At 38.0% G+C, this 27548-nt stretch overlaps 2 protein-coding genes across 2 annotated transcripts; one reads left to right on the forward strand and one right to left on the reverse strand.

The window, feature by feature from the left end:
* The first annotated feature begins 5696 nt into the window (after positions 1-5696).
* On the forward strand, positions 5697-18344 carry LOC108681828 (cystathionine beta-synthase-like). Its single transcript, XM_018170901.2, has 11 exons — positions 5697-6197; positions 8699-8847; positions 9400-9574; positions 9937-10083; positions 10990-11122; positions 11831-11923; positions 12872-13055; positions 13842-13976; positions 14507-14700; positions 15487-15501; positions 16236-18344. The coding sequence occupies exons 1-11, from the start codon at positions 5697-5699 to the stop codon at positions 16382-16384; spliced, it is 1875 nt and encodes a 624-aa protein (XP_018026390.1). The 3' UTR covers positions 16385-18344.
* Positions 18227-26179, reverse strand: LOC108681829 (glucose-6-phosphatase catalytic subunit 1). The gene is made up of 9 exons (XM_018170902.2): positions 25992-26179; positions 24195-24359; positions 23508-23714; positions 22620-22750; positions 21987-22085; positions 21613-21765; positions 20760-20836; positions 20720-20728; positions 18227-20316 (listed from the first exon to the last, which is right to left on the reverse strand). Exons 1-9 carry the CDS (start codon positions 26051-26053, stop codon positions 20164-20166), a joined length of 1056 nt encoding a protein of 351 aa, XP_018026391.2. The 5' UTR covers positions 26054-26179; the 3' UTR covers positions 18227-20163.
* Between the last annotated feature and the right edge of the window lie 1369 nt (positions 26180-27548).

Here is a 27548-nt window from a genome sequence, read left to right on the forward strand (position 1 = left end):
AGTACGCTGCGGAGGGTATTTTTTTCAAATTTTTACATTCATTACTTTTTTATTATCACCGAAAACCTAACTTCACGTTCACCTCGCAGGTTAGGTCCTAGTCAGGTCAAGTTTCAGTATTTTGTGGCATTAACAAAAAGTAATTGACGTAAAAATCTGAAATAAATCCGTCCACAAATTACTGATATTATCAATTTATATTTCAAAATTGAATAAAACTCGTTCATTATTGACGGATTTATGACTGCCTGAGTTGAAAATGAAGTTAGGTTTTCCGTATTAACAAAAAAGTTATTGAAGTAAAAATTTGAAAAATGCCGTCCACAAATTACTGATATTATCTACTTATATTTCAAATTTGAATAAAATCCGTTCATTATTGACAGATTTATGAGTGCCTGCGTTGAAAATGAATTTAGGTTTTGCATTCGAGTTCGCAGGCCAGTTTGCACGCGAGTTCGCTGAAGTGTCGGACAGGTCCGCTAAACTAACTTACTCAGATTTCTACCGAGGCGAAAGTAGTCTTAGGTATGATGAATAAAAGTCTTAAATTTCTACCTAGGTATAAAAACATGAAAATATTTCGGCAAGGAAAAGTTCCGCTCAGGGTACAAGGAACGCTCAGGAAAAGTTCCGCACAGTACAAACTGCCTGGTCAAGTTACACAAATCGAAATTAAAATAGCAATTAATTCACAGAGCGACATTCTCGACCAGTTCACTGTAATCGTGTACACGGCTGGTCAAAGACTGAGTTGTTACCGATTATTATATAATGTTATCGGTTATTTTTTATTCCGTGTCACCTATTTGTGTGGGGGCTACTTTGCACTTGTTCAATGGTGGCAGCCTATCCCCTGTATTTTCAGTACGCGATAGTCTCAAAATAAATTGCTATCAATTTCGTATACAGCATTGCCGATAATCGACTTTTTCTAGGAGTTTGAGAACCACGTCAATTCAAACCCCTTTACCCCGAACCCGTTTCAAAATTCTTAAACTTAAGTGCGACAACTAAAAGAAACATCGGAATTTTTTTAGCTCGGAATTTTCATTGTAGTCTTGTTTATGAATTTAACGGAAATTTCAAGTTTGTGAATAATATTAACCCTGAAAATTAAAAAATAATTTTATAACTGTTTAATCTTTCTATACTCTGCCATTCCACTTCTTCTACCAAAAAAAATATTTTTCGGTGCCAAAATATTGCGGTGCCAGGCTTCATAGACACACAAAAGCTTTTGAAAATTTATCTACCTTAGACGCTTTTTATTCACTCATTAATCATTTTTATATAAATATCACTTGCATTCAACTTTTCTTACTTATTTTTGCATCTCTTAAATCGTCATCCTAAAGTTCGACGCTTGCTAAGTTCAAATGTCAAGTACATTAAGTGTAGCACAAGTCGTCCGCCTCATCATGTGCTGTTGTGCCTAGTTCATCACTCATATTATCTATTGTGGATACTTTTACTCTCGTGTGTTCGCCTTTCCTCCCGTTGTCTTGAAGATCATCGATCCGTACGCTGGTCCGCAATCTCTGAATCACGCTAAGGTTGCGTGACGGACTCACGATCTCCAACTGCTATCGAGCGGCTCCTGGACCCGAGCACAACGAGCGCGTCCTATTGTGCTCGACTTAATCTTGGTCTATTAAATGAATAGTTCTCGTTTCGGTGCACACGATGAAATTATCTGAACTATTAAGGCTAGAGGATTCATGGCGCAGTTTGTATTGATGCAGCTGTCACGCTGAAGGTTATCACAATATACATCTCTTTAATCATCTTCATGTCTAATGCCTTTCATTGTGTTGCGTGCTCCGCGATTTTAAAACTTTGGTCCCATCTCAGCTAGAGTCAACTCGTCGTATCAACAACATTCTGCTCGCATTTATTTCAAATCATTTATAGCGGACGAGTTTTCTCGTGATTATTATTGTTTAAATCTTTCTTATTGTCTTGGCTTTTGCGTGGCCGGTCGGGGGCCGGCACGTTTCCCTCTCTTGCTCCCCTCCCGCCCGGGCTGCTCTAAGAGGGCCAACAAGCACCGCTTCTCAGTAACTGGCCAAGACACGCCTGAACCGCTGTGTGATACAAGCCTCTCTGTATTTATGTATCATTCGCATCTCTGTATTTATGTATATCTGTATCATTGTATCATACATACCTCTGTATGTATGATAGTGGATCATTGCATTACAGTTGCGTGTACCTGCTCAGTTATACTAGCTCTCTCCTTGTATATCTTGCGTCCTAATACGTAATATGATATAATATAAAAGGCACTGTAATGTCGTTCTATCCATCTATTTCATTTGCATGGACCAGTTGTGTGGGAATAGACCTGTTTTTTTAGTTTAGTGTGAAGAGACGAGAAAAATTCAAAACTATTTGAAGGGCATTCATTTCTGGTGTATTTTACGTTGACCTTCGATAACACGTGAACCGCTGACAATGAAGGTCGGTTGCTACGAAGTAACGGCGTGTCATCCTGCATGTGACTCTGCCTTTGATTAGAGCGTTTCAGTAAGACCTTCAGTAAATTCATGAAATAGATTTCACTTCATATTCACTGTCGTCATTAGATTATTTTAGGGCTGATAGGAAAATTACTCTAATTTTTACTATTTGAAAATTTAATATCGATATTGAATCCATAATTAGTCTTCACTAATTGAGGCATTTCTACTTTGGAATATACGCCTAGCAAAGTGACTAAAGTGATTTTTGCTCAATTGGTTATATGATAAGTAACTTTTAGATATTCCAATAAAAACGATTTCTAAATTTTTATCGCGATCTTGAGGTTATTTCGAACGAAGTTGATTGTTCTGTAATTTTATTGTCCTGTACTCATTTACTGTTAGTGGTTATACTCGTATTCGCGTTACGTTCATCTCTATTATGGGCGACGATCAACGAATGTCTCGAGGAAACAGAGATTTTCCTCCGGGAGGCTTCAACAAAACTAATCGTGAAGGCAGCGGCAATGCCTTCACCAGAGGACAGAAGGACCGCCAGGGCTTGGGGAGCAACACCAACTTGTCGGACGTGGTGGGCAAACCTGGGGCTCAGCGCCGAGAAAACCTCGCTGAAACTATATCCAAATCAGGGGGCGACCGCACCCCTGGTGGAAGCAATCGTGGGTTTACGCGACCCGGGAACACAGCAACTCCTGATGAATCCAGCGATTCGTCCAGGTCGACCTCTTCCAAGGATTCTAGCGAAACTCTCGTTAACGGCAAAACTGTTCAGCCGCAGGACCGACCGGTTCAACTTTCCGAGCCTGTGCAAGTGAGTTTTACCTGCTGAGTATTATTTTGTTCTGTTTTGCTGCATATACATAGTCGACTTCACATGTCAATTCGGAAGACTTTATTCTGCACAAAGATTCTTATTGAATTACGACCCCCTTTTATTCGTTTTTTTTACTGACTCAGGGGAATTAGTTTCTAAATAAGTATCAATGAATTTCAATGAATTCGAATAAATTTTGTAGTGTGGGCGTTAAGGCATTTGCGTTGTGTAATCCGAAACGACAATACAAGCTAAACTCCACAGACTCTAGCGCCAATATTTATGTATCTTTCGATGACTGAAGCTAAACTCCACGGATTATAGCGCCAACATTTAAATATCTTTCAATGTCGAGAGTCAAACTCCACGGATTCTAGTGCCAACATTTAAGTATGTTCCGTTGTCGAGAGCAAAACTCCACGGATTATAGCGCCAACATTTAAGTATCTTTCGATGATGAGAGCTAAACTCCACGGATTCTAGCCTCAACATTTAAGTATCTTCCGTTGTCGAGAGCAAAACTCCATGGATTCTTGCGCTAATATTTAAGTATCTTTCCAAAACAACATTTTATCTTCTAAAGCAGTTGAAAAATGTTGTATTCTTCATTAATATTAGTTCATTATTATGGTAGTAGTTGCTGAAAAGCGAGACTTTAACAAAATTATTTTTTACTTTTGTCCTCATTTTTTTACTTTCTTTCTCGGATTTGGTTGCTTTACTGCAACTTGACAGTTGTGTATGGTCATAGGGACGTTGATCGAAATAGATTTGTTGTTGCCTAATTATGGAATGCTATGTAAAGATTATTGCTCCGGCTATAGGATTGGTCCAGTGACTCCGGTCACGCTCCGCCCTCGAGGAAACCTTGTCTTGGCACCCAGCACGTTTTAGATGCCATCTTTTATTCTTACCTCGTGTCTAACCTTCAACCTTTGCGTTAAAATGATACATAATGATACATTTCTTTATTTTTATTTTCTTCTGTTACATCAACAAGTGTGAAGTATTGATGCCAATTCCCATCTGATATTTAAAAAAAAAATCATTTTTTTCATTATTGGTTTATTAACCATGAAAACCCTTCATCTGTAATCCAAGATGGCTGCAAAAATGCACATTGGTCGTATAAGACTTGTACTTCGACTTCTGCCATGTGATTACATTTAATATTAATTAAAAATTAATTTTTTAATATTAAATTATTAATTACATTTAATATTCATTAAATGTTACTTTTTATTAAATCGCAACTTATACATTGATGTTAGCATACGGGAAGTACAAAACCCTTAACTCTTTCGTGACTGACGAGACTTGTCGGTCGCACACCACCAAGTACGAATAGTTGAGAGTTGAAACTTGAAAAAGTTTAAACTTGATCATGAGTGATTTGTGAACCAAGTAGTAAAAGTGGCTAATAATCATAATAATAATAACTCAAACCCGTCGCCAACCCGTCTTTCCTCGATAGAATTTAGAAAAAACGTAGAACGAAATCGAAAGTAAACCGTTCAACTCCGTTATAACCAGTGACGAATAAATTGCGTGAGGCGAGCTGAACTAGAATGAGCTGAGGATGTGAATGCGTGACTGCCTTCTCTGTGGGGATGATGGGGGGGTGGAGGGGGGGCAACTCTCCCTAGCTCCGCAGTGTCTGTGCGCCTGCCGTGAGTTGAGGGTGCGCTGTGCAACGCTCTTCCTGCTTCACTCGTATGCGCTACGAGTGATTTTAAGAAGCGTGGCTTGAATAATGGTGTAAATTACCGTTTTTTTGTTATTGTCAGTCACGTTCGCTGAATTAGAATATGTGGAGACTATGGCGACTTTTTTAAAATATCGTACACTTGCCACTGAAAAATTCGTTGTTGAACAATAAATCTTCGCTGTAGAAACAATATTTTACATTTTTTATGTGACACTCATTTTGATTTTGAAATATTATAAATTGTGCGTCTGTACTTAATGCATTTAAAATGGTGGCAATAGTTTCAAATTCACCCCATCAATGCATGTGAAGACAACACTGCCGTGATGAACGTGTGCCTTTATTCTATAGATTTATTGAGGTTTGAATAACTTCTTTTCGTCTTGGAAAGCGAAAAAGCTTAAGCGTTTGTGATGCACCTTAATGTGTAGAAATCGATGATAATTAATTCGGAGCGAAGTGTTTTGTTCTGTGTTCTTAATCGGAAAACAATAAATAAACAATCTGTTTTGATACGTGGATTAAATTTTTTCGGAAACGACTTCTTTTGCTGTCTCCGCAAAAATCTTGGCCAGCGACGTTTTTGACTCAACGAAAATAAGGATTATGAATTAAAATTTAAATATCTTTGATTTATTTGTGCTTTCGATATTATTTCGTTGTGCCACCTCACACACGAAACACGAAGATGACTTCGTATATGAGCGGAGGCGGCGCCATGTCTGGTCTTAGGATCCCGTCAAGCGCTTATATCCCGGGCTCAAGTGCCCTGGACGCTGGTAGGCTGGGGGGAGGCAATCATCAGTACGACTCAGCCTCAAGCATCTATGGCACAAGCCCCACTTATGGGGCCAGTGGTCTTTACGGCTCTAGTCCCACTTACGGCGCTTCGGTGTACGGTTCCAGCCCTACTTACGGCTCTGCAGCGCTCGTGCCCTACAGAAGCACGGCCATGTCCAGCTCTGCAGGTTACGGTTACGGGTCTACGGGATCGTACACTGTCCCTGCCTCAACATTCGCGCCCGGTGGGCCGTACGGCTCGACCGTGTACTCCACAGGGGGTTACGCCATCCCCAGTGTTTACTCCTCCAGCGGGTATGGGTCGTCCGGAGGATATTCCAGTAGATCTGATTATTCCGCTGCGCAGTCACGATGGCGTCTGGATAAGATTCTTTCTCAGCGGCAGCAAGTACGTTCCCAAGTTATTGAATTTATTATAAAGTTGTGGAATATAACCGAATCTACGCAAGAAAATACTGCACATAGTTCTAGTGAGTTTGCATCGCGGGTAGGTGAACGGGATCGTTTCTGGCGCTGCGTTGAAGTCAAATGCTCTTTTTCGATTTTAATGCGACCATCAAGATTTTATCTTGTTTCAGTTTGAGCCGCGCGATGTTTCGCGCATGTCAAGTTTCGTTAATTAAATTTAATGTTACTCTATAAGTTTGGCTAGATATATCTCTGTTCGACTATAGCCCATTTAAATTGTATTTCGATGTCTCGTTTTATCTGCCGATAACCTCGCGCTCGTGTCCGCAGTTAGTGCATATGCACGCTTACTCGAATGTAACTCGCTAGTCCCCGTTGAATATTTTACAGAAATGAGAAATTTATATTTCACAGAATATTTCCCTTTGAATATATCAGAGAATACTTCAGTCGTATATAACCTAATTGAACTGCTTTTCATTACCGTATTTCTCACGTGCCTCGCTTGTGTCATCGTGCACATGTGCGCAGGCTCCCCGCTTGGCCAACGACAGGGCTCAGTTTCCCCGACTCCTCCTCCTGGACGTGCCCAGATTTAGCCCTGCCGCTCGCGTGCCGCAACGCATTTTCCCCTCACAGGGTTTCCCCTCGCTCCCCTTTATGTCTCCTACCATAATAACCTCCCTCGCGTCCCTCATCACTGGCTCTCGCTCATGTTTTGCTCATGTCGCATTAAGCATGAGTCCACCCGGAAGCTGAAGATGTAATTATTAAGCGATGTAATTTTACATCGCTTTGTTTCTGCGTAATTATGTGACTCGACTATCGCAAAACTATACAGCTAGGTCCGTTATATACACTCGTATCAAAATTCAGCCATGAATAGCTAATGCGTTGGTGTGTGTTAGCAATGTGTAAATTTCTAGTTAGTTAGGACTAGGAGACTAGATATTTTTCAGTAAAAGTTCTTAATTTCATGTTTATAAATACTGTAAAAATGCATGTATTGCAATTGAAACGCCGGCTTTTCCGTCGACCTCTTCACCGCAATCAGGGCGTCTTAGTAACAGGGTGATAGTTACTGCGTAAATTGTGAGGAGCGCGTAAATAAACCGTCATTAAATGCCCCCCATATAGGAATTTCACGATTTCTCGTTCGTGCCGCTAAATTAAGAAACATGTGATTGAAACACGTTGGATGACTTTTTAATTACCGGTATGTGTGTTGTTTAATCTTCGTTTAGTATATCTATGAATTTTGTTATGGTTTAGTTAATTTATTTATAAAAATTAATTTTCTGTGTGCGTTTGCATTCATTTTTGTCCTTTTATTTTTTTGCAATAAATTAGTTAACACTTATGCAACTTTTGTCTTGCCAACATAAGTAATTGTTCCGGCCCTATTCTCGGTGATTGCTCATTAATTTAAATGTATAGATAATTGTATGGCGGTGATTCATAGCGCAATAAGTCCTAATGGTCTGACGTGAGCTGTGCCAGCGTTGCCATCATCTCCATTGTCCAGTGTCGTTGTCATCATCAACATCATTATTCATAATACAGTATATCGGCTCAATTGATCTCTTTGATATAAAACACTTAGAAGACGCAAGTTTGAGAAACATCATCGCGTTTCTCGCTTCCTCCTGCTTATTTTATCATTCATTAAATAATAATGAATATAAAGTTCAAAAGAGTTATAGGTATTTTTCTCAACGTGTGCGTATGAGAGTAGAATTACCTTGATTATTTTATCATTCATTAAATAGTAATGAATATAAAGTTAGATAGAATTATATTTGTCGTCACGTGTGCGTATGCGAGTACAATGCGTGACTGGAGCGATTATTTCCGTAGCCCCGCGTCTTGGGCTGGACGCTGGACAGCCCCGGGATACCGCGGTCTTCGTGTTAGACCGTAACAATAATAAAACTCCCTGGCAACTAAATCAAGGAGTATAAGTTCATACTGACCAGAGTAACAACTACAGCGAATACTTTTATATACGCAACCCATAGAGATAGTATATGCAGCTGAAATTCTCTTCAGTCGATAACTAGTCTAAAAGAAAGTATTTGATGGTGTTCGCATCTGCAACTCAGAATGTATTCACGTTTTTTGTTACGCGTTTGATGCAATCATTGTAGGAAATGTTTTTGTATCCTCACAGTTACTACCGAGTTTTGTGGAGTTCACTTCATCTCCACTCCGCGATTAACAATCGTCCGTTCAATCAATTTTACTTACTATCGACTCTTCATCGCCGCGAGTGTATCATCATTGTTTTTATTTTTGTACACTGCATTATCCTAAATATAAGTGTAAAACTTGTTGCTATTCTGCCATTTCGGGTCTGTGTTGTAACTTTATTATTTGTATTCTACTCAGTCTGTGCATGTCTGTGTTGTAACTGCATAACATGTATTCTATTCAGCTTGTGTGGGTCTGTGTTGTAACTGAATAACTCTGTATTTTATGCAGTCTGTTCGGGTCTCCAATATGGAATCGACATACGTGCGAAACGAAGCGCTGCGAACGCTGGACAACATCCTGGGGCATGTGGGCAACACGCCTCTCGTTCGCCTCAACAACATCCCTAAGAGCTGTGGCCTCAAGTGCCAAGTTTGTGAGTAATTATCTAATTTTTTATGTCAAGAAAGCCGAAGGGTTGCTTCAAATGTATATTTGTTGATTTGAAGGTGAAAATTATGCGGGCAAGAATTAACCAACAATATAAGAATAAATTGAAGGATCGGAATGCAATTATGAAGTGGCAAAATTCGTGCGGTCGTGACCATTAAGTTGAATTAAATAAGTCGAATAGGGAAAAACGTTATTCTCACCGTAAATGAATAATTTCACTTGAAAGAAAATATTCACATTCAGTATTATTTAGCTGCACAAATCTGTCGTTGGTGAAGAATGGCGTTTTTACTATGATAACGTTTTGGATGCCAAGGGTCGGCGTTTTTACTTTGATAACGTTTTGGATGCCAAGGGTCAGTACTATTGCACAAGTGATGAGTTAAGATTTATATTCTAAACATAAGCCCCCATTCTCAAAGGTTTACCCGATTACTACTGTCGGTTACTTAAATTGTCACAGCTTTATTTAAAAATATCATTGAGGATGGATAATATAGGTATGTTTAATAAGGATGTCTTGATAGGTGTCTTAATAGATATGTCTTCAACAAATGGTTGAGTATCCCATGTGTGCAGGTGTACGTGCTTCGTGCACTTGGTGCTGAGATCGTGCGCACCCCCACGTCCGCTGCGTTCGATTCTCCGGAGTCGCACATCTCAGTCGCCAAGCGCCTTGAGAAGGAAATTCCCAACGCAATTATCCTCGACCAGGCAAGTCAACAGTTTGTTTTCATCCGGACATGATTTTTCTAATTGGATTTAAGACTAAATTTTTGGTGGCCAAAGCACGCCCTAGTCTGTCAAAGTGCTGCTGCTCGCGTGTTTTTGTGCTGTACAAATCTACAGTTTATGTACTGCTGATCAGTACATCACAATGACCAGTGGTTGTGGAAGAAATTGTCCTGGGTGATTTTTTGATTGTCTTTCACTGTCTTAATCTGATTGATAGAATTAAGTTTTTACGCATGATATAAGTAAATAAAACAAAAGTTTTTACTCAGTGACCTAGCCCGTGATGGGCTTACTTGCATCCGTTGCTAAGTGCATGTCTTATTTATTACGTTCTACCGCAGTACAAAAATCCCGGCAACCCGAACGCTCATTACGACGGCACGGCAGAAGAAATCCTGCAGCAGATGGACGGCAAGATGGACATGATCGTGTGCTCGGCCGGCACCGGCGGCACCATCACGGGCATCGCTAAGAAAATCAAGGAGAAGGCGAGTCCCATTGACTCGTGTTCATGTATAACGTATTGCGGCGTAGCTTATGTTTATAATATACACGTATTGCGATGTGGCTCATGTTTATATTATACGTATTGCTACGTAATTCTTGTTTATACATTACGTATTGTGACGTAGTTCATGTTTATATATTACGTATTGCGATGTAGCTCATGTTTATATATTAAGTATTGCGACGTAGACTCGGTCATGTATGGTATAAGGTTCTTGATCAGGATGAGGGGGCCATAAAATATGTAGCTATGTGTGAACAAGATTGGGCTCACCCTTTCACGTTACGATGCTCTTGATATGTCGTCACTTAATATTATTAAATCATTTATATATTTTTTTCAAAACTCGCATTTCAATTGCTAGGTCATATTTCTAGTTGAAAACATATTCCATACCATCAAAGTAATCGCCGTTTAAATTTATTCATTATTGCAACATGGACCTGAAAGTAATTCAACGAAGTGTGTTGAATGATTTCCTCGACAAACAAGCTGCCGTACTGTAAATTATTATTATACTCGTAGCTGAAAATTTTCAACGAATTGTATTGAATGATTTCCTGTACCAACAAGCTGCCGGACTTTAAATTATTATTGTACTCGAAGCTGAAAGTTTTCAACGAGGTGTACTGAATAATTTCCGGTACAAACAAGCTGCCGGACTGTAAATTATTTTCGTACTCGAACCTGATTTTTTCACCAATTGTATTGAATAATTTCCTGCACAAACAAGCTGCCGGACCTCAAATTATTATTGTACACGAACCCGATTTTTTTACAATTGTATTGAATAATTTCCTGTACAAACAAGCTGCCGGACTGTAAATTATTATTGTACTCGCAGCTGAAAACTTTCAACGAATTGTATTGAATAATTTTAAACCAGCTGCCGGACTGTAAAGTGGTTGGCGTAGACCCCGAGGGCTCGATCCTGGCGCTGCCTGAGGAGATGAACGAGACGAACATCACGATGTACGAGGTCGAGGGCATCGGCTACGACTTCGTGCCTGACGTGCTCGGTTTGTTTTTCTTTTTCTGCTTTGAAATGTTCATTTTTTACCATGAAATAGCTATTTTCTGCCCTTTAAAACCTATTTTCTGCCCTTAAAAACCTATTTTCTGCCCTTAAAAACCTATTTTCTGCTATTAAAATTCTATTTTTGCACTCAAAAACCTATTTTTGCCGTGAAATACCTACATTTTGCAATATAATATGTATATTTTAACGCGCTTGGAATCCCTTATTATTTTGTCTTTTTATTCATATTATTTTGTCTTGAAGTACATATTCTTTGGCTAGAAATACCTTTTTTGTAATAGACGCTTCAACTTCATACTGTAACTTTTTGTTTTTTGAGCGCCCTTTGTTTCAATGTGTGAGTGATACGTATAAGCTGAAAAATATTTGCATTATATTTTATGGTGAAATTATCTGCTGGCAACAATCTTGATTCATCTTATGATAGAAAATTTCGTTTCTCTTCCTTATTTACTAAATTTCAAATCGAATAAAAGCGATGAGCTATTTCCTGTATTATATGATCATAATGAGACTAATGTAAAAACCAAAGTGTATAAATAAGGAAAAATTGTATGCAAGTGTTTACCCAGCAGACAAATAATGTTGCAACAACGTTTAGTTAGCGTTAATTCAAGTAAAAAACGTTTATTTCAACGTTAATTTAACGTCAAAAGCTTGGCTGGTAAAGAGCTTCTCGTTCCCTCAGACCGCGAGCACGTCGACATCTGGATGAAGAGTCGCGACAAAGAGTCCTTCGCAATGTCCCGGCGCATGATTAAGGAAGAGGGACTCCTTTGTGGTCAGTTGCTTGTGACGTCAATATGACGTTAACGTGACAGTGACGTGACGTCAATATGGCGTTAAGGCACTGATGATGGACTCGGTCTGTCATTGTAGCTTTCACCATGACAGACCATGTCTTTATTCCTCCATCATGACAGACTATGCCTTTCTTATTCCCTCGCAATTCAGACCATCTTGTGTTGATTCATTCACCATGACAGACGGAGACATACCACTACCGTACTTCTCCTCTCCACACAGGATTAGTGTGGAGAAGTGCTTTAACAACAAAGATGACCATTGAGTAGTTGTTTAGACTGACTTTCGCGCTAGTGTTTTGAATTTTTATAGATGAAAATGTTAATCTATTCTAAACAATCCTATTTTTGGACTTCATCTCATGTTTGACTATGTAATGATGTGATTTCTTATTGCGAACTTAGTCCTAGCTCCTTAAATTGTCATCACATCTCGATTTTAGTCTGCCATAGAATTAAATATCCTTTGTGCCTTTTATCATTATTTGAAATTTTTTAGCTTGAGCCCCTTATGGAAGGGGACATGGACAGAAGCCAAGGCATGAACATTGATGTAGTAGCTTTTTCCCCTCACTACGACATTAATCTATCTTTCTAGAATGATAGAAAAAATTTGCATGCGAATGATGACACAAACGATTTTTTATCTTACCACTGACATATTTTATTGTGAATTGACTCTTAATCCTCGTAAAAGCCTTACAGCGCGGTGGAATATTGCTCACTGTGCAAATCCAACATGTATCGAAAGGTGAATAACTTGTCAGCTGGTGTCAGTTATTGATTGGCCACACAAAGCGCAGGTTTATATCAGTTGTTAGAACTCCCACAACGCAGGTTTCTAAAAGTGTTTGGAACACTTAAACCCAAATTAAAAAAAATTGAAATAGTAAAAAGTATGCAATTCTATTAATTTAATGTACCAGGTGGCAGTTGCGGGGCGGCAATGCACGCTGCCATGATCGCAGCCAAGGAGCTTGACGCTGACCAGCGCGTAGTGGTGGTGCTGCCTGACTCTGTCCGTAACTACATGACTAAGTACCTCAGCGACGCCTGGATGATCGAGCGCGACTTCATGAAGGCCCCTGAGGAGGAGGAGAACAGCATGTGGTGCGTGAGCTGCCGGATCTAATTTTCTGGATGTTAGTTCTTCATGTAGGGGCCCTTGGGGGAAGAAAAAGAATGTCGTTCGTAGGGCACAATGTCTAATTTGACGGGTGTTAGTTCTTCATGTAGGGAACCAACCGTGGGGGGAGAGAAAAACATGTGGTGCGTGGGCCACAATGTCTAATTGCTGTTTTTCATATAGGAACCCGTTGAGGGGAGAACAGCATGTGGTGCGTGAGCTGCCGGATTTAATTCTCTAGGTGTTAGTTCTTCATGTAGGGAACCGTGGGGCAGAGAACAGCATGTGGTGAGTGGAGCTCAATGTCTAATTGTTTCTTCATGTCGGGACCCGTTGAGGGGAAAATAGCATGTGCACTGTTCAAAAAAAAAACGGCCAAGAATGCCAGCTCAAGATAAAACAGGCATTTTAGTGGTCGGCCGCCCAGTGAACTAAAACTATCTCGCAATTTTTTTGGGAAGTCAACATTATGAAAGCCTGGTATTTCATGGAGCGGTGGGCCTGTAAGACGACGATCAGACCGTTTTTCTCAATCTTGTTAGACAGTGAAGGTCGTGCGTCTCAATGTATCATTTCACGGCTGTCAGTTGTTCGAAAAGTCCCCAAAAGAGAAAAGCCGTTCCTACCTTTTACCTTGATTTTTGACCTTGTTGATTTGGTGTTTTCTTCGCTCTATATTTTCGGTGAACGATCCATGCAGACTAATGATATAGGTGTTGATTTTACATGAGCTTGTTCCGGGTTATAAGAGAGGAAGTTTCGTCCTGCAGGTGGAGCACCAAGAAGGTGTCGTGCCTGCCCCTGGCCGCGCCCCTGACGGTGATGCCGAACATCTCCTGCCAGGACGCCATCTCCATCATGCAGAAAGAAGGTTACGACCAGCTCCCCGTCGTCGACCATGAGAGGTCATGTCAAGCACAATTACGATACGAACTACAATTATAGTAAATTTTCAATAATTTCAAATTATGGATAGCATAAGATGTCACGACGGGAATATACTAAATACAATTATTACTAATAATCTAATTAATATGAAAGGACAACATTAGTGGTCAAGTCAACACTAACTACGGTTATTATTAATGATATCAATAGGTACTAAATGATCCCATGATAGGTCACTACAAATTCTAATTATATTATTTTCAATAGGATCAATCATGCAAATGGAATTAATGATTGGTCAGGTATCTTTCAAATTAGTGATTTCGTCCTTCAAATAGAATCTAGTGATATTATAAAATATTAATTCTAATTGTATGTATTATATGCAAACACCCGTGCAGCGTGATCCAAGGCGTGGTTACCCTCGGCTCGCTCATTTTCTAGATCGTGAACGGCAAAGTTAGTTACTTCGTCCTTCAAACAGAATATAGTGATATTATAAAATGTTAATTATAATTTAATGCATTATATGCAAACACCCGTGCAGCGTGATCCAAGGCGTGGTTACCCTGGGCTCGCTCATGTCCAAGATCGTGAACGGCAAAGTAGAGGCGGACAGCCCCGTTGCCCATAGCCTCTACTCTAACTTCAAGCGCATCACCCTGGACACAACGTTGGCCAAACTCTCCACCATCCTGCACAGAGATCACTTCGCTCTGGTCGTGCATACACAGAGACTTTGTGAGTGATAGATGCCGACTTATTTGGTAACTGATATTAATGTTTTCTAGTTTGGTACCGACTTACATCGAGATCACATATAAATATAATAAGTATAACGGTGGCTCGAAATAGCCTCGCCTAATACAACTTTAACTAATAAAACAAGGTCTCACAATGGGCACTATGAGCTCGTCTAATACTGAGTAACTTTAGAAGTGAAGCTTTCTTACCTCGAGAAATGAAGCCTAGCTGCGGATTGCATGTCACTTATGACAATAATGCGGGGAATGAAAAAATATTGAGAAATGCAGAATGGTTTCTTGTAAAAATAGGAAAAGTTTAGCCAGCAGCAATTTAACAAAATGATTATGATGAAGAAGCGCTATTCTATATGACCATTCTAAGGCAGACTTCAGCAGACTATCATTTCAATTTGTTGAATTTTCCCGCCTCCTCTCTTCTGAATTCATGGCTGCCTTTTGAATGCCTTTATTTTTAAAATAAATATGAGGTCGAGAAATTTATTTACACTCGCTGACAGTTGCCAATGATATAACTAATACATGTATATAAAATATTTGAACAGTTAACCTTGTAAATATTTAACGGTAACAGTTGCATATTAGTTGCACCGCTTTTAAGTTCTTGTTTAGATGCAAGTAACGTTTTTAAGTATGTAAATATCAGCCTATCCTTATGAAACCCAACGCAGGTTCGTTGAAAAAAAAATTTCAAGTTTCCAGGAATATTCCAAGGTGTAATTTTTCTTGTAATTTTTTCATCACCTTGCAATGGATTTTACAGGCACAAGAAATACAGGTAACTTCGGTTCACTCTTAATCGAATCCTTATTGTAAACTCCCGATATCTACAAATTTCCGTCATTATTGTAAACTATTCGTAATTTCCCCCAGTGATTGTATTCTTTTTCTCTATTGTGAGTGTGATCATGTGATGAGTTATTGACCTGTAGTATGATAATGTGATGAGTTATTGACCTGTAGTGTGATCATGTGATGAGTTATTGACCTGTAGTGTGATCATGTGATGACTCATAATTATTATCAATTATCGTTTGTTTGTTTTTATTTGTAATGCTTTTTTTTATTATTACTCCATGTAGGCAATAAAATCTAACGTTTCATTTTCATCCTAAAAAATCTTACCTAAAAATTGCGTTCAATCGTACATGACATATATTTCTGTAATCGATGCATAAAAACTTATATGTAAATATGGTAGTATAAATTTTAGGTTTAATTCAACAATTTTTAAAGATTCCTCATAATTTCATTTTTAATTACATTTCACATATTTGATAAACTATTCTAGCTAATTTAAAATGAGTAACTATGACTTTAATACCTTTCTGCTGTGTAGAACATTTACGTGTAAAGCGAGTTTTGGTCGAATGATAATGTCTTGTTCATTTTTATGATCTAAGCTGTAATAATTTCAGCAATAAAATTAGGTTTTCCTATCTTAAACTACTGTGAAAAAACTTGAGAATTTTAATTTTTTCTGCTATTTTTTAAGGTTTTACCACCTTGCAGATCTGGAAGGCTCTGTCCAGGAGAAGGAAGTCTGCATCGGCATCATCACGCAGATCGATCTCCTGACGTACATCACACGTAAGGATCATCATCGCAACTCACTGGACCCCATACCGCAGCTCACCGCAGGCATCGAAGAAGTGATGTAGTTCGTATTTCTCATCATAGGAAAATTACATGGAACAGGATTTCAGTGAGACGACTCTTATTTAATGAGCACAAACCAGTGCTGCGCGTTGAAATGTTGCAGCGTCCTCTTAAAATGTCGCGCTGCTTGTCATGTTATCATCTGGTTTGTTTAAATTTCATCAACTCTCCATCCTCTCTTATAATTTAACTCTCACCTTTGCAAACTCGAGACTCACGGTGAGTAAACGTGGATTCCTTTCAGTGATTTATCTGGTGTACACAATTTTAAGAAAGTGAAATTAATTTATTCGTAATTTTTAATATTTCTGAATCCGATCCTATTTTAATAAGAAATTATAATGGTAGTTAACTCTTTGAAACGTTCGTAGCATTCCGAGTGACTTTCATGTACTTTATATGTATCTTGTTGATGTGATTTTCTGGCACATCGTATTATTGCACGCAAGGAGTGCACACTACACATAATTGTCAGTGATCTGATGACGGTCATGTCCATTTGATGGCCATCTCATGGCGGTCATGTCCATTTGATGGCCATCTCATGGTGGTCATGTCCATTTGATGGCCATCTCATGGTGGTCATGTCTATTTGATGGCCATCTCATGGTGGTCATGTCCATTTGATGGCCCTCTCATGGCGGTCATGTCCATTTGATGGCCAACTTTAGCACTCAATTGATTATAGCAGAGCCTGATGGGGCGCACGTTTAGTTCCTGTCACTTGAACCATCGTCAGCTGTAGTTAACTAAAGGCCTGGCCCCTGGCAACACGAGTTATCATCAGTAGACCAAGGATTATAAAGGATCCAGCTTCATTGAGGTAAAAAATTCTAGAACTCGGCATCCTAGAATTTTAGGATGCATCCTAGACTCCGAAGCATTTTATGTAGGATTGTCTTTGATTTAAATTTAGTTGATTTGCGATTCAATCAGTCCAGTGCCAGTAATGCTTGGTCAAAGGACTCGAAGGATAATTCACACTCGCGGAGGCAGGCTAACCTCTGCAACATAGACGAGCACTACACAGGGCCCTTGTTTGCGGGTAGCCCAGTGGTCTAGACCAGGATCTTTAGTAGTGATGATTTGCAAAATTCTCTCTTAACATTAAGTCGTTAATTATTTATTTCAGAGTAACAAGAGTACTTAATTATATTTTTAGATTAGTAATTCGGAATAGAATCGTTCCCCTGATAGTTCCTTCATCTGAAATTTTAGCATAAAATGGCGAGAAGCAGCTGAGAGCTTTAGATTCAAATGGATCGGAAATAGAATATTTTATATTGCTGTCGTCATGGTCATGTCGCTATAAAGAATATGACTTCTGTATTGCATACTTAGTGTTAATTGCTTCCTAGCTCGTCCATATCGTCCGGCTGATGGTTGTGCCATGACATTGTTCTCTGTAAGATGGTTGTTGTTTTGCTACTCCGTTTGAAACCTTTTTTTTAATGCAAAATAAAATTCTGATTCAAGTGCTTAGTTTTCTGCTGCTAGAATATTTACAATTTTGACTATGAATGATGGAGGCTGAAACTCGTGCGTCCTAATGCCATACACCAATGTTCCGTCATACACCAATATTCGGTCTTCATTTTCTTTTGGGGAAAATAGCTTTACTTTCAATTTCATTGCGAAATTTTTTCAGCCAGAACGCAATTTTGAGTATCTAATCGCGGTACAATTATCCTCGTTTCCCTAGTGCCGTAATATGTGAAATGTGAAATATTTTAGCTTCAGTTTCAGCATCCATTTATCTCTGCGTATCTCATTCAATACTTCAGGCAGTCTTTCTCACGGCGAAAAGGATGAACTATGTGACATATAAATTAAACATCTCAGCACACAGTATTGGACTATTCAGAATCATTTTATTGTGACATGACATTTCAGGAGAATATTTTATACATTTAATTTTCTTTAAATGTACGCAGTTTATTCGAGTATCAAGTCTGCTGGTAACCACTTTGATCTTATTTCCATTTATGAACTCATAGATTAAACCTGGAAAAACGTTAACATGTGATGCCTGTTCGAATGTGGGCAAAGAAAGATGAAACCTTGGCGTCAAATTAGTCAAATTCAAAATAATCTTACGAACATGGCGGCATAGTGGACGTTTTAGAAACCGACATCAAATCTGCAAAGAGGATTACGACATCAAATCTGCAGAGGATTACACAAACTGTCGCCAAAAGTATTGAGTTGGTCACCGTCAACTGCTGCCAGAATTAGTCACGCTGCCAACTGCTGCCTAAGTTGAGCACAACTATTACTGCTTTGCGAAAAAAAAAAAATGCGAAAGCTACTGAAAAGACACGCTTCAAACTACAGAACTCGTCATTGCGAAAAATTTCGAATGATTCATTTCCATTAATGCCACGTATCTGAACACAAAAAGGTTGCTGAAGACGCATTATCATGCAACATTTGTAAAAAAACTGGTATAAAGCTTTCGAAATGTAGAACAAAATATTAATATTACATTGCACACGTAGGAGATCAGGGTATGAAAACGTATTAGTATAAATAAATAACAGTTAAAGGACACACACTGAACTCGCAACGTAAATATCCTAATGATTGTGCCGGCGAAACAAAGCTTTACTTCACGGTCTACAAATAATAACTTCGGCCGTGACATTGTTGCACGAGATGCTGCGTTATTTTCCAGCAGAATAAATGCTCATCGACTATATTGAGGCTGGACATCAAAGCACTCGAGGAGCGAAACATCAACGCTTAGTAATAATCACAAGACAAGATGATGGCCGTTAGCAATGCAAGAAATGCAATGCGTCGCCATTCAACAATATGTGACAAATTCAAATGTCTTTGAAGTTTCCAAACAATGTCCTGACTTCTATTAACAAATACTTGCCCAGACTAACAATAATCAATTCAGCGAACTTGACGTCAGCAGTTCAAGGTTTAGGACCTTCAATTTAACCCTCACTTAAATCCCAACATCACTGGCGCAGGTTTGCCCGAGCTTTGCTAACATCATGAGAAAAATATTAATCACAGTGCACTAACCTGCTCGAAAATATATTTTCTAAGATCAGCTTGTCAAGTTCATTACAAGGTCTCCATAATCTTGAGTTCTAAGTTAAACTGCACTGTCTAGCTGCAATGGAAGACTTCTGCTAACACAGTCAACGCAGCACAAAAAATTGCTTGCACATGCACGAGTATTGAGGCGAAAATACATGAATCATCGTTACCACAACAAATACTAGTGAGCCACTATCACTATCTTTTACATTCACCGCCGCAACTAAATCTTTACTGCTGGGTTCGATTTTCAATAATTAATAATAATCTTAAATAATCTTAATAAAAAGTGTTTCGCTGAACAATACTGCAGCTGACTAGACTGAAGGCTGAGCTAGAGGCTGGGCAATTGTGAATAATTGAATTTACACCGTAATCGACACGAGCTAGCACAGCACGTGAAAGCCCATATTAATTGTCTACCACATCACAACACCGATTGTATATATTTAAATGACATGTTCGAACCAAAGACATGTGCCGATGAAAGCAGAAATATTATCGTTAACCAGAGCAACAAGGAGAAATTCGAACACTTGCAGCGAGATCGCTGAGGATGACAGTAAATCTTTCACCAGAGGAGCAACGCATCTTCATTTGGTGAAGTTTGATACGCTCGTCTCCATTGAGAACTGAAAGCAATAAACATACGAACTAATCCAGCAGATTTCCTGAGTACAGTATAACCTTCTGCCCCCAATTTAATAGCTCGTATAAATCGAAGTAATTAATTGTTCTTTTTCTTGATTGTGGTCGTTGACTGAGGCAAGAGGCGCGTTAGGATGTAGGGGACCGTGGTGATGATGGTGTAGGGCAGCGCCGCGTGCACACCGAGGCCGAGCGTCAGGTACTGCGACATCTCGCGAGTGGGCAGTCCAGCCTGTCATAATAAAATGCCTTACTTGCTTACTGAGATACAATGACAATTAGGAAGAATCAAGATACTTGTTAACAAGCATAGTAAATAAATATAACCTTTATAAGTCAACATCTTTAGGATTATGCAGCAAGTAAAATGATACCATATGAATCTATCGGAAGAAATTAGGCTAGAGAGAATAATATTAGAAAAGGCAAATATAAGTGAGGCTTAAAATTAGCAGTCGACATTAAAGGGACTAACTTCAAAAAGGAATTTGAACTACATTATGAAATTTGTGATGGAATGAAAAAAATTTGTAAACGGTCAAGATTTTTTTATAAATTTAAAGTCAGGCACAGACCAAATACCTACGAAAGGAACATGAAAGACGATTAACACAAATGCAGGCAACACTTCAGACCAGCAGGATGGCGGCAATAAGTATAAATAAAAGNGGCCTTGCAGGCCAGCAGCGTGCGCAGCAAGTGGCCAGGAGCGAGCACCGCCTGCTGGCCCAACTGAGAAGACATGCCCAGTCCTGCTCAGACAAAATATTTATCTTCAATGGCTATCTAATGAAAAATATTACTTTTTTATTATATCAATGCAGAGTACGTCTATAACTATCATAGTAAATTTTGCACAGATTACATCAAAAGTAGTCTGGACATATAAATCATATAAAAACATAAGATATTGTTCCAGCTTTAAAATACAAAATAAAAATTTGTTTAATTAATTTTGCAATAGTTTGAAAAGTATTGACATCTCATTCATATATTACTTTCGATTCCGCGTAAATTATTTTTGTTTTAAATTAAATAAGTTTTGTTTATAATCTAGCTATTGTGGGGACATTTCCGTTGTACCAGACAACTGAAAACCGCACGTGGGTCAGAAGTCACCGACAGGCTTCATAGATAATCTCTCAATCACGAATCGCCTAAAAATTGATCAATCAGTTATGGTAATGACGGCGGCAAATTGTGCCAAACTGGTTATCTGGTGAACAACATTAATCATTAGTCTGCAGAAATTGCAGGAACAAGAATTTAAAATTGGTAAAGAAGAATTAAAAAAGAATTAATTAAAAATTGTTCAACAAAAATTTAAATTGAAGGTAACAAACGATACAATGCCTTCATGAAGAACGAGTTGGAGACTAGCTTCATCTATCTCTAAATTTTTGAACTGATGATGAATGGATTTGGTGCCCCAACACGTTTTTGATGGAGTGAATTTGCTTGAATTGACACGTGAATTTACTCGAAGTTTTTTATATAAAATTATTGGTTGCTCGACCGAGTCACTGACCCAGACCCAGGGCAGATCCCGTGAACCTGGCCATGATGAAGAAGGGTTGAGCGTCAACCCTCACGTGGACGGGATCATAGCAATGCTTCAGAGCTTTGGCCACCGACCACATCGGGTCATAGCCTAACTTCACCAGACTCATCCATACTGTACCTAGAGAAATGTTGCGGAAAAAAATTAGTGGACTAATAAATTTTACTCTTCATACTCTTCATTTTACTCTAATAAATCTAACTTATTGCAATGAACTGTTTATTTGTTTCACTCATACAATTATAAATGGGTGATTACATCATCGCGACAGAAATTACGCACAAAAACGTTGTTTCTACTATTAATATGTGCAGGAATACACAAAGAGTGATTCAACTTGCCTGTGGAAATGAAGAAAAAGAAGGCAAGGAGAATGCTTCTCAACAAACCGAGATTGTTCAACGAATCACACCTCCAGCAAAATTCTCCAACAACCATGCCTGAGATAAAGAAAGGGTTACTTTTTATTCTACATACATGAGGTAGCAAATGACCAGGAGTCAATTACATTGAATGATCAATACTAATTTGCTTCCAATTGTGGACGCCAAACAAACCAGACGCCACGATAACTGCTTCATAGAATATAATAATAGCGGCTAAGGAATTTCACTCAAGAAAGAATATAGAAAATCAACCAATGACTTTCATTATGTAAATTGCAAACACACTAAAAAATTCTCCAAACTTTTGGTATGTTTGACTAAATTAAGTCAAACATACTAAAAACTTCAATGATTTCACACGTCTTCCTTTTAGAAATTCGTAAATTTTAAAATTATTCAAAATTTTATTCGCTGATTTACTAAATTCTTCAATTTCAATAGATACAGAAGTTATTTCCTATCCATACTTGACTATTCCTACATAAATATCGTGAGTAATTATGCTTAGGGGTGAAAATACAAATAAAATTGATGATGGTTAATTACCAAAATATTATGACACCAAAAAAATTATCGAAATACACTCACCAGCAAGGACGCCAAGGACACACTGGTGGATGAAGTGAGCCTGGATGTAGAGACGTGACAAAAAGACTAGAGCTATCCAGGTTGAGTATGTGGAGAACAGACCAGTAGCCAACGAGCGTTGCATCTTTCGGCTGCCAAAGTGAAAAAGACATTTTGATTGTTACACGAAAATAGAAAATCATCCTGGCCTGATCCCATCAGATCAAGATAAAATGAATAGAAAAAGCTGTATCTTGTCAAATTGTAGGTTCTAGTAAATGATGTCAATCAGTGTGGAATTTAAAAATAATGCATAAAGTTTCTGGCATTTTTGGGTGGTTGCATGTCCATCTCCAGACTGAAATTAGTTGTTATATCTTCCACACCACACTATGATTGGTTGGTGGTCCACTCTAAACTGTGATTGGTTTGTAGGATTGAGATGTCATCAATTCCAGGCCATGAGAAAAGGCAGGTTGAGGGATTGTGATGTCTACCTCTCCAGGCTGTGATTGGTTGCGTGATGGCCTTTCCAAAATGCTATGTGTGCTGGTTAATTTAATACACCTCCAGAATACAACACTGTTAAGAATTACCAAGTAGCAATAACTAATGACCGTGTAGTTGCCCAAACATAGGACCACACAAGGTAAAATGGAAAGATTTTTGACAAGCAAAAAAATTATTCATATCCAAATTAGTAAACTGAGGTTCACAGGTAAAGTATTAATGACAATTAACTACAACTTCAAACAAAAATTAGTCAATGTTATGCTTACCATGACAATATAACAAAATGTCATTTCAGCAGAGATAGAACATAGAGTACTGATGATCATTCATCAAGTGCGTAGTCAAAAAAATGTACATAAAAATGCAGAATAAAATAATTTACTCATGGAAGCACACCTTAGAAACCTATTGTCCCAAATGAAGAGCTGGCAGATGCTTCTTGTAAAGATGTAGAATATGGCTACATTCATCATGAGATGACCAGAAGGAGTCCCAGGACCACTTTCGCAGGTGTTATGGAACTGGCGCAAAACTGGACGAGTTTCGTTATTGAAGAAAGGTGTTTCTTGCACGTACCAAAATGGGCGATCACCACGAAAAACCCTGCAAAGCATTCAGAATTAGGTTCAAATGCTTGTAATTAGGCGATCACTACGGAAAACCCTGCAAAGCATTCAGGATTAGGTTCAAATGCTTGTAATAACATACACTCAGCATAAAGACTTAAAATCATATTTCACTCAATGAACTCAGGCATAAAAAAACTGATCATGAACATAGAAATGTAGAATTTAGGACAAAAATTAGGAAAAATTAAATTTTCATTCATAAAAAAAAAACAAGAAACTGCACCAGAAATATTCCTTTTATTTCCTGCTTTGCCATCTGTGTACTACTTCACATTAACTACCTATATACATATCATTCATCTAAATAAAGCTCCTGCTTCTCATCAAATTCAGGTACTATGACCAAATAGATCATACCACCAATTTAAAATTACATATCTAAATTAAAAAAAAAATACCTACCCAATTTAAAATTCCAGACTTGCCCTATCATAGGAAATTATTAACTACTCACCATTTCATTATGACGTTGGACCACTCCACCAAGATAGCTGCCCATAGCAACTTGGCACCACATAAGATGCTCAGGCCAGACAACATGGGGAAAAAGAAGACAAATGCTTCTCTGTTGTCACCAACAACACTCACACGAACAATCCATGACTCCCATGATGACAGCCTGGAACATGAATAAACTTTAAAAATCAAATAACCTATATCATAGTACTGTAATGCTTAATGATATATGCTTGCATACTGCATAGTATTGATCTCTTGGGTCTAACAAGGCTGTAACCTCAGCTGTAATGTATTTTTTGAAACCATAACCTGATGTTATTCATTGCACAATTCATTTCAGTTGAACTAAATTCAAGATTTATATCTTTCCAGGTCTCATAAAATATGTATGGTGTAATTTGTTTTTATACTCTTCCTCATAGTTTCTTCACTCAACCTGGGGACCACACATTTTTTAATATCATTACCTTTATTGAGAATTTGAATTATTATTTGAATCTTCATATTGTTATTTGTGTGTTCTACTCATGATTCATAACCAAATTCTTATTGCAAATGAATTCAATTTAGCTCTCATATTGCTTCTCAAGTATAATTGTTGAATTTAAAGAAGCTAATTCATCATTTGCTTTACCGTACTACTAAATTTCTAACTTGTTTCAGCAAGATTACTACCTAAGCTAAAATTCTGCTTTCATTATATTTCTTTGATTAGTCTGTGTCCATGTCACTTTTGTTCATTCAAAACTTGTTGAAAGTTGAGTTACAGCATGAACATACAGCTGATATTAGTTCTCAGTGTTCAATAGTTCTTGCTGATCTGTAAGATTTTAGACTGTTAAGACTGTTTTCGAACAGTTATATTATCACCTCCACTATATAAATGCATTATCATCTCCATTATATTCAATAGCAAAATTATGTTGATGATATCTAATTTATCAAGTATGAATTTCTTCACTAAAGACAAATTGTTGCTAGACTATTACATATTTGACTACAACTAACAATAGAAAGTTGAAATTTAAATGTGCTGGCCCTCTAACACCAAGCAGTAGAAGGGAACTATAAGGAAAGGTAATCAGGGCAGACTGTCAACCTCCATGCAAGGTGGTGTAGAGAAGGACGTCCTCTCTACCCCCTGTGGGGTAGACAAGGGCTGCCTCTTAAGGGCAGCAGAATTATGAGCTTCAAGGACGATATCAAATGACTGGCACAAAATGTTCAACATTCTCAGCACCAGTGTCCAAAGAAAATGTGAAAACTCTGATTGAGCAATGATGAAAAAAATTATTGACAATAAATACTTACAAAATGGATATTGATTTAGAATGTATTTAGAACCAATCAGTAGAGAATAAATAATACTGCTTATTACCCTTTCAAAATTTTTGTGTCACCAGTGTGATGAACACTGAAGTAAAACATTTACCCTTATAACTGATGTTATGCAAAGTCAACATATTTTTTGTTCCTGTCAGATTTTAAATAAATAGCTGGATAAGCATGGAAAAATTCAAATCGTCATCTCATTTACAAGTGGAGTAAAGTTCATTTACAAGTGGAGAGTTCACAGGAAGCTTGTCTGAGGCCTTGTGGTTTTCAATACCAGCCTTAACTCTATGCCCAGAGGGCATAGGAGGTATAATTTATATGAAGGCAACAAGAGGATTAAAATTAATTCAAGAATGCAGTGCAGACATAGGTATACATATCTGCATATAGTTTAAGCAGTAGGAGATCTCAACTTTTCTGTTAGTAAAATAGCAATGATTTAACTGATGTTACTTACTTCTCCTGAAGTGTCTCAATTGTTTTCAGGCTGTGAATATTGAGGCTATCAGACCAATCCATGACTTGAGTTTCAGATTTTTCTGGGTTCTAAACAATTTATTTTGAATATAGAGCCTGAACTGTGGAAATTTTTCAAACAAATATGATGTAATAAATAATGAAGAATAGACTATATGTATATTGGATCTGAAACATTCAGTTCAAGATATTGGGTTAAGGATACAAATAAAGATTAGTTGCAAAAAAATATTTGTAATTGGATTGATGATGTAGATGAAAATATTGACATTTGTATTATATAATATATATATACTGGTACCTATATACATATAAACGGTAGCCAAACTTGTTGCACACGAGAAAGCATACCATCAACCGGGGCTACTCGGGACAAGCGGGGCTACTCGTAACAGGCCTCCGACACGTCGTAAAACAGTTGTAGTAGCGAAACTAATTGGAATATCGCAAAACTAAAAATAGTGGCGTAAAGTAAACGTCAACATTTTTCCTATCTATGCAGTATAAAGGAAGTTGAAAAATACTACATTTACTTGCTTTGAAAAATTCCTGAAAAAAATGGTGAAAAACTATATTTTGTAAAGTTACAACTGCTAAGGTATGTAGAAAAAAAAAATATTCGCCATATTAAAAAATTTTACTTACATAAAAGTTGCACCCAGGTGTTGGCTTGAAAACGTAATTGACAGAATTTGCCTATCTCATTCCAAAAAGAAATGGCAGCCATTTCCGCACGGCGGGGCTACTCGGCGGGGCTACTCGGGACACCCCCCGGGGCTATTCGGGACACCCCCAAAAACGCATTTACGGTAGAACCTCAGTTAGCAAAGGCTCCAGTTAAGAAAAAATTGATTAAAAACAAAGAATATTGATTACATTTACCTAGCTGAGCGAAAAAAAAATTCACTTATCATCACACAAATTTCAAGCCGTCCTGTATGCTTAAAGATACAGAAAAAAATGCTATAAGGCTGAGATATGAAGCTTGCAGTGAACAAGGTTGTTGTAAATGCTCAATGGCATGTTCATGGATATGGTAATATCACATCAATAATACAGTAATATCCCATCAATAATAGGGTACCGTCAACTGGGTGATTCGGCCCCATTCAAAATGATGGCCAAATCAAGGTCATATACCTTCATAAACAATGGCCAAAGTCACTCTGGCGTTTATGACCTGGTTTACAACCCTGGCGTTTATGACCCCGGCGTTTACGACCCCAGCATGAATGACAGTAATTAATGTTTATGGTACAGAATGTTTATGGTAACAGAATGACAGTAATTAATGTTTATGGTAATATCATATCAATAAAGGAAAAACAAGTAAAAATCACAGAAAATGTCATTTATTCTATCTCTACATCGTCTACAATGAAAGAGGAGGACTTCAGAGTACTGTTAGTAATGGATGAGTACGCTTTGCATGCTTCACATGTTTTGAAATGAAGTTTTATTCCCATTGTCCGGAGTAGCCCCGACCGACGGAGCTAGTCTGGACAATCTTTATTTTGCGTCTGGCACCTTAGGAATA

Source organism: Hyalella azteca, unplaced genomic scaffold (genome assembly GCF_000764305.2).
Source record: "Hyalella azteca isolate HAZT.00-mixed unplaced genomic scaffold, Hazt_2.0.2 contig5976, whole genome shotgun sequence".
In the NCBI taxonomy this organism is placed as follows: Eukaryota; Metazoa; Arthropoda; class Malacostraca; order Amphipoda; family Hyalellidae; genus Hyalella; species Hyalella azteca.

What these genes read in the sequence shown, in the direction of transcription:
- LOC108681828 (XM_018170901.2), top strand. Translation starts at nt 5,697, where the DNA reads ATGACTTCGTATATGAGCGGAGGCGGCGCCATGTCTGGTCTTAGGATC. An exon ending in TTCTTTCTCAGCGGCAGCAA is followed by an intron (nt 6,198 to 8,698) that starts GTACGTTCCCAA and finishes TATTTTATGCAG; the next exon opens with TCTGTTCGGGTCTCCAATAT. An exon ending in CTAAGAAAATCAAGGAGAAG is followed by an intron (nt 10,084 to 10,989) that starts GCGAGTCCCATT and finishes ATTTTAAACCAG; the next exon opens with CTGCCGGACTGTAAAGTGGT.
- LOC108681829 (XM_018170902.2), bottom strand. Translation starts at nt 26,053, where the DNA reads ATGGATTGGTCTGATAGCCTCAATATTCACAGCCTGAAAACAATTGAG. An exon ending in TGGGACAATAGGTTTCTAAG is followed by an intron (nt 22,751 to 23,507) that starts GTGTGCTTCCAT and finishes TCACTTTGGCAG; the next exon opens with CCGAAAGATGCAACGCTCGT. An exon ending in GGGATCTGCCCTGGGTCTGG is followed by an intron (nt 20,837 to 21,612) that starts GTCAGTGACTCG and finishes TTGTCTGAGCAG; the next exon opens with GACTGGGCATGTCTTCTCAG.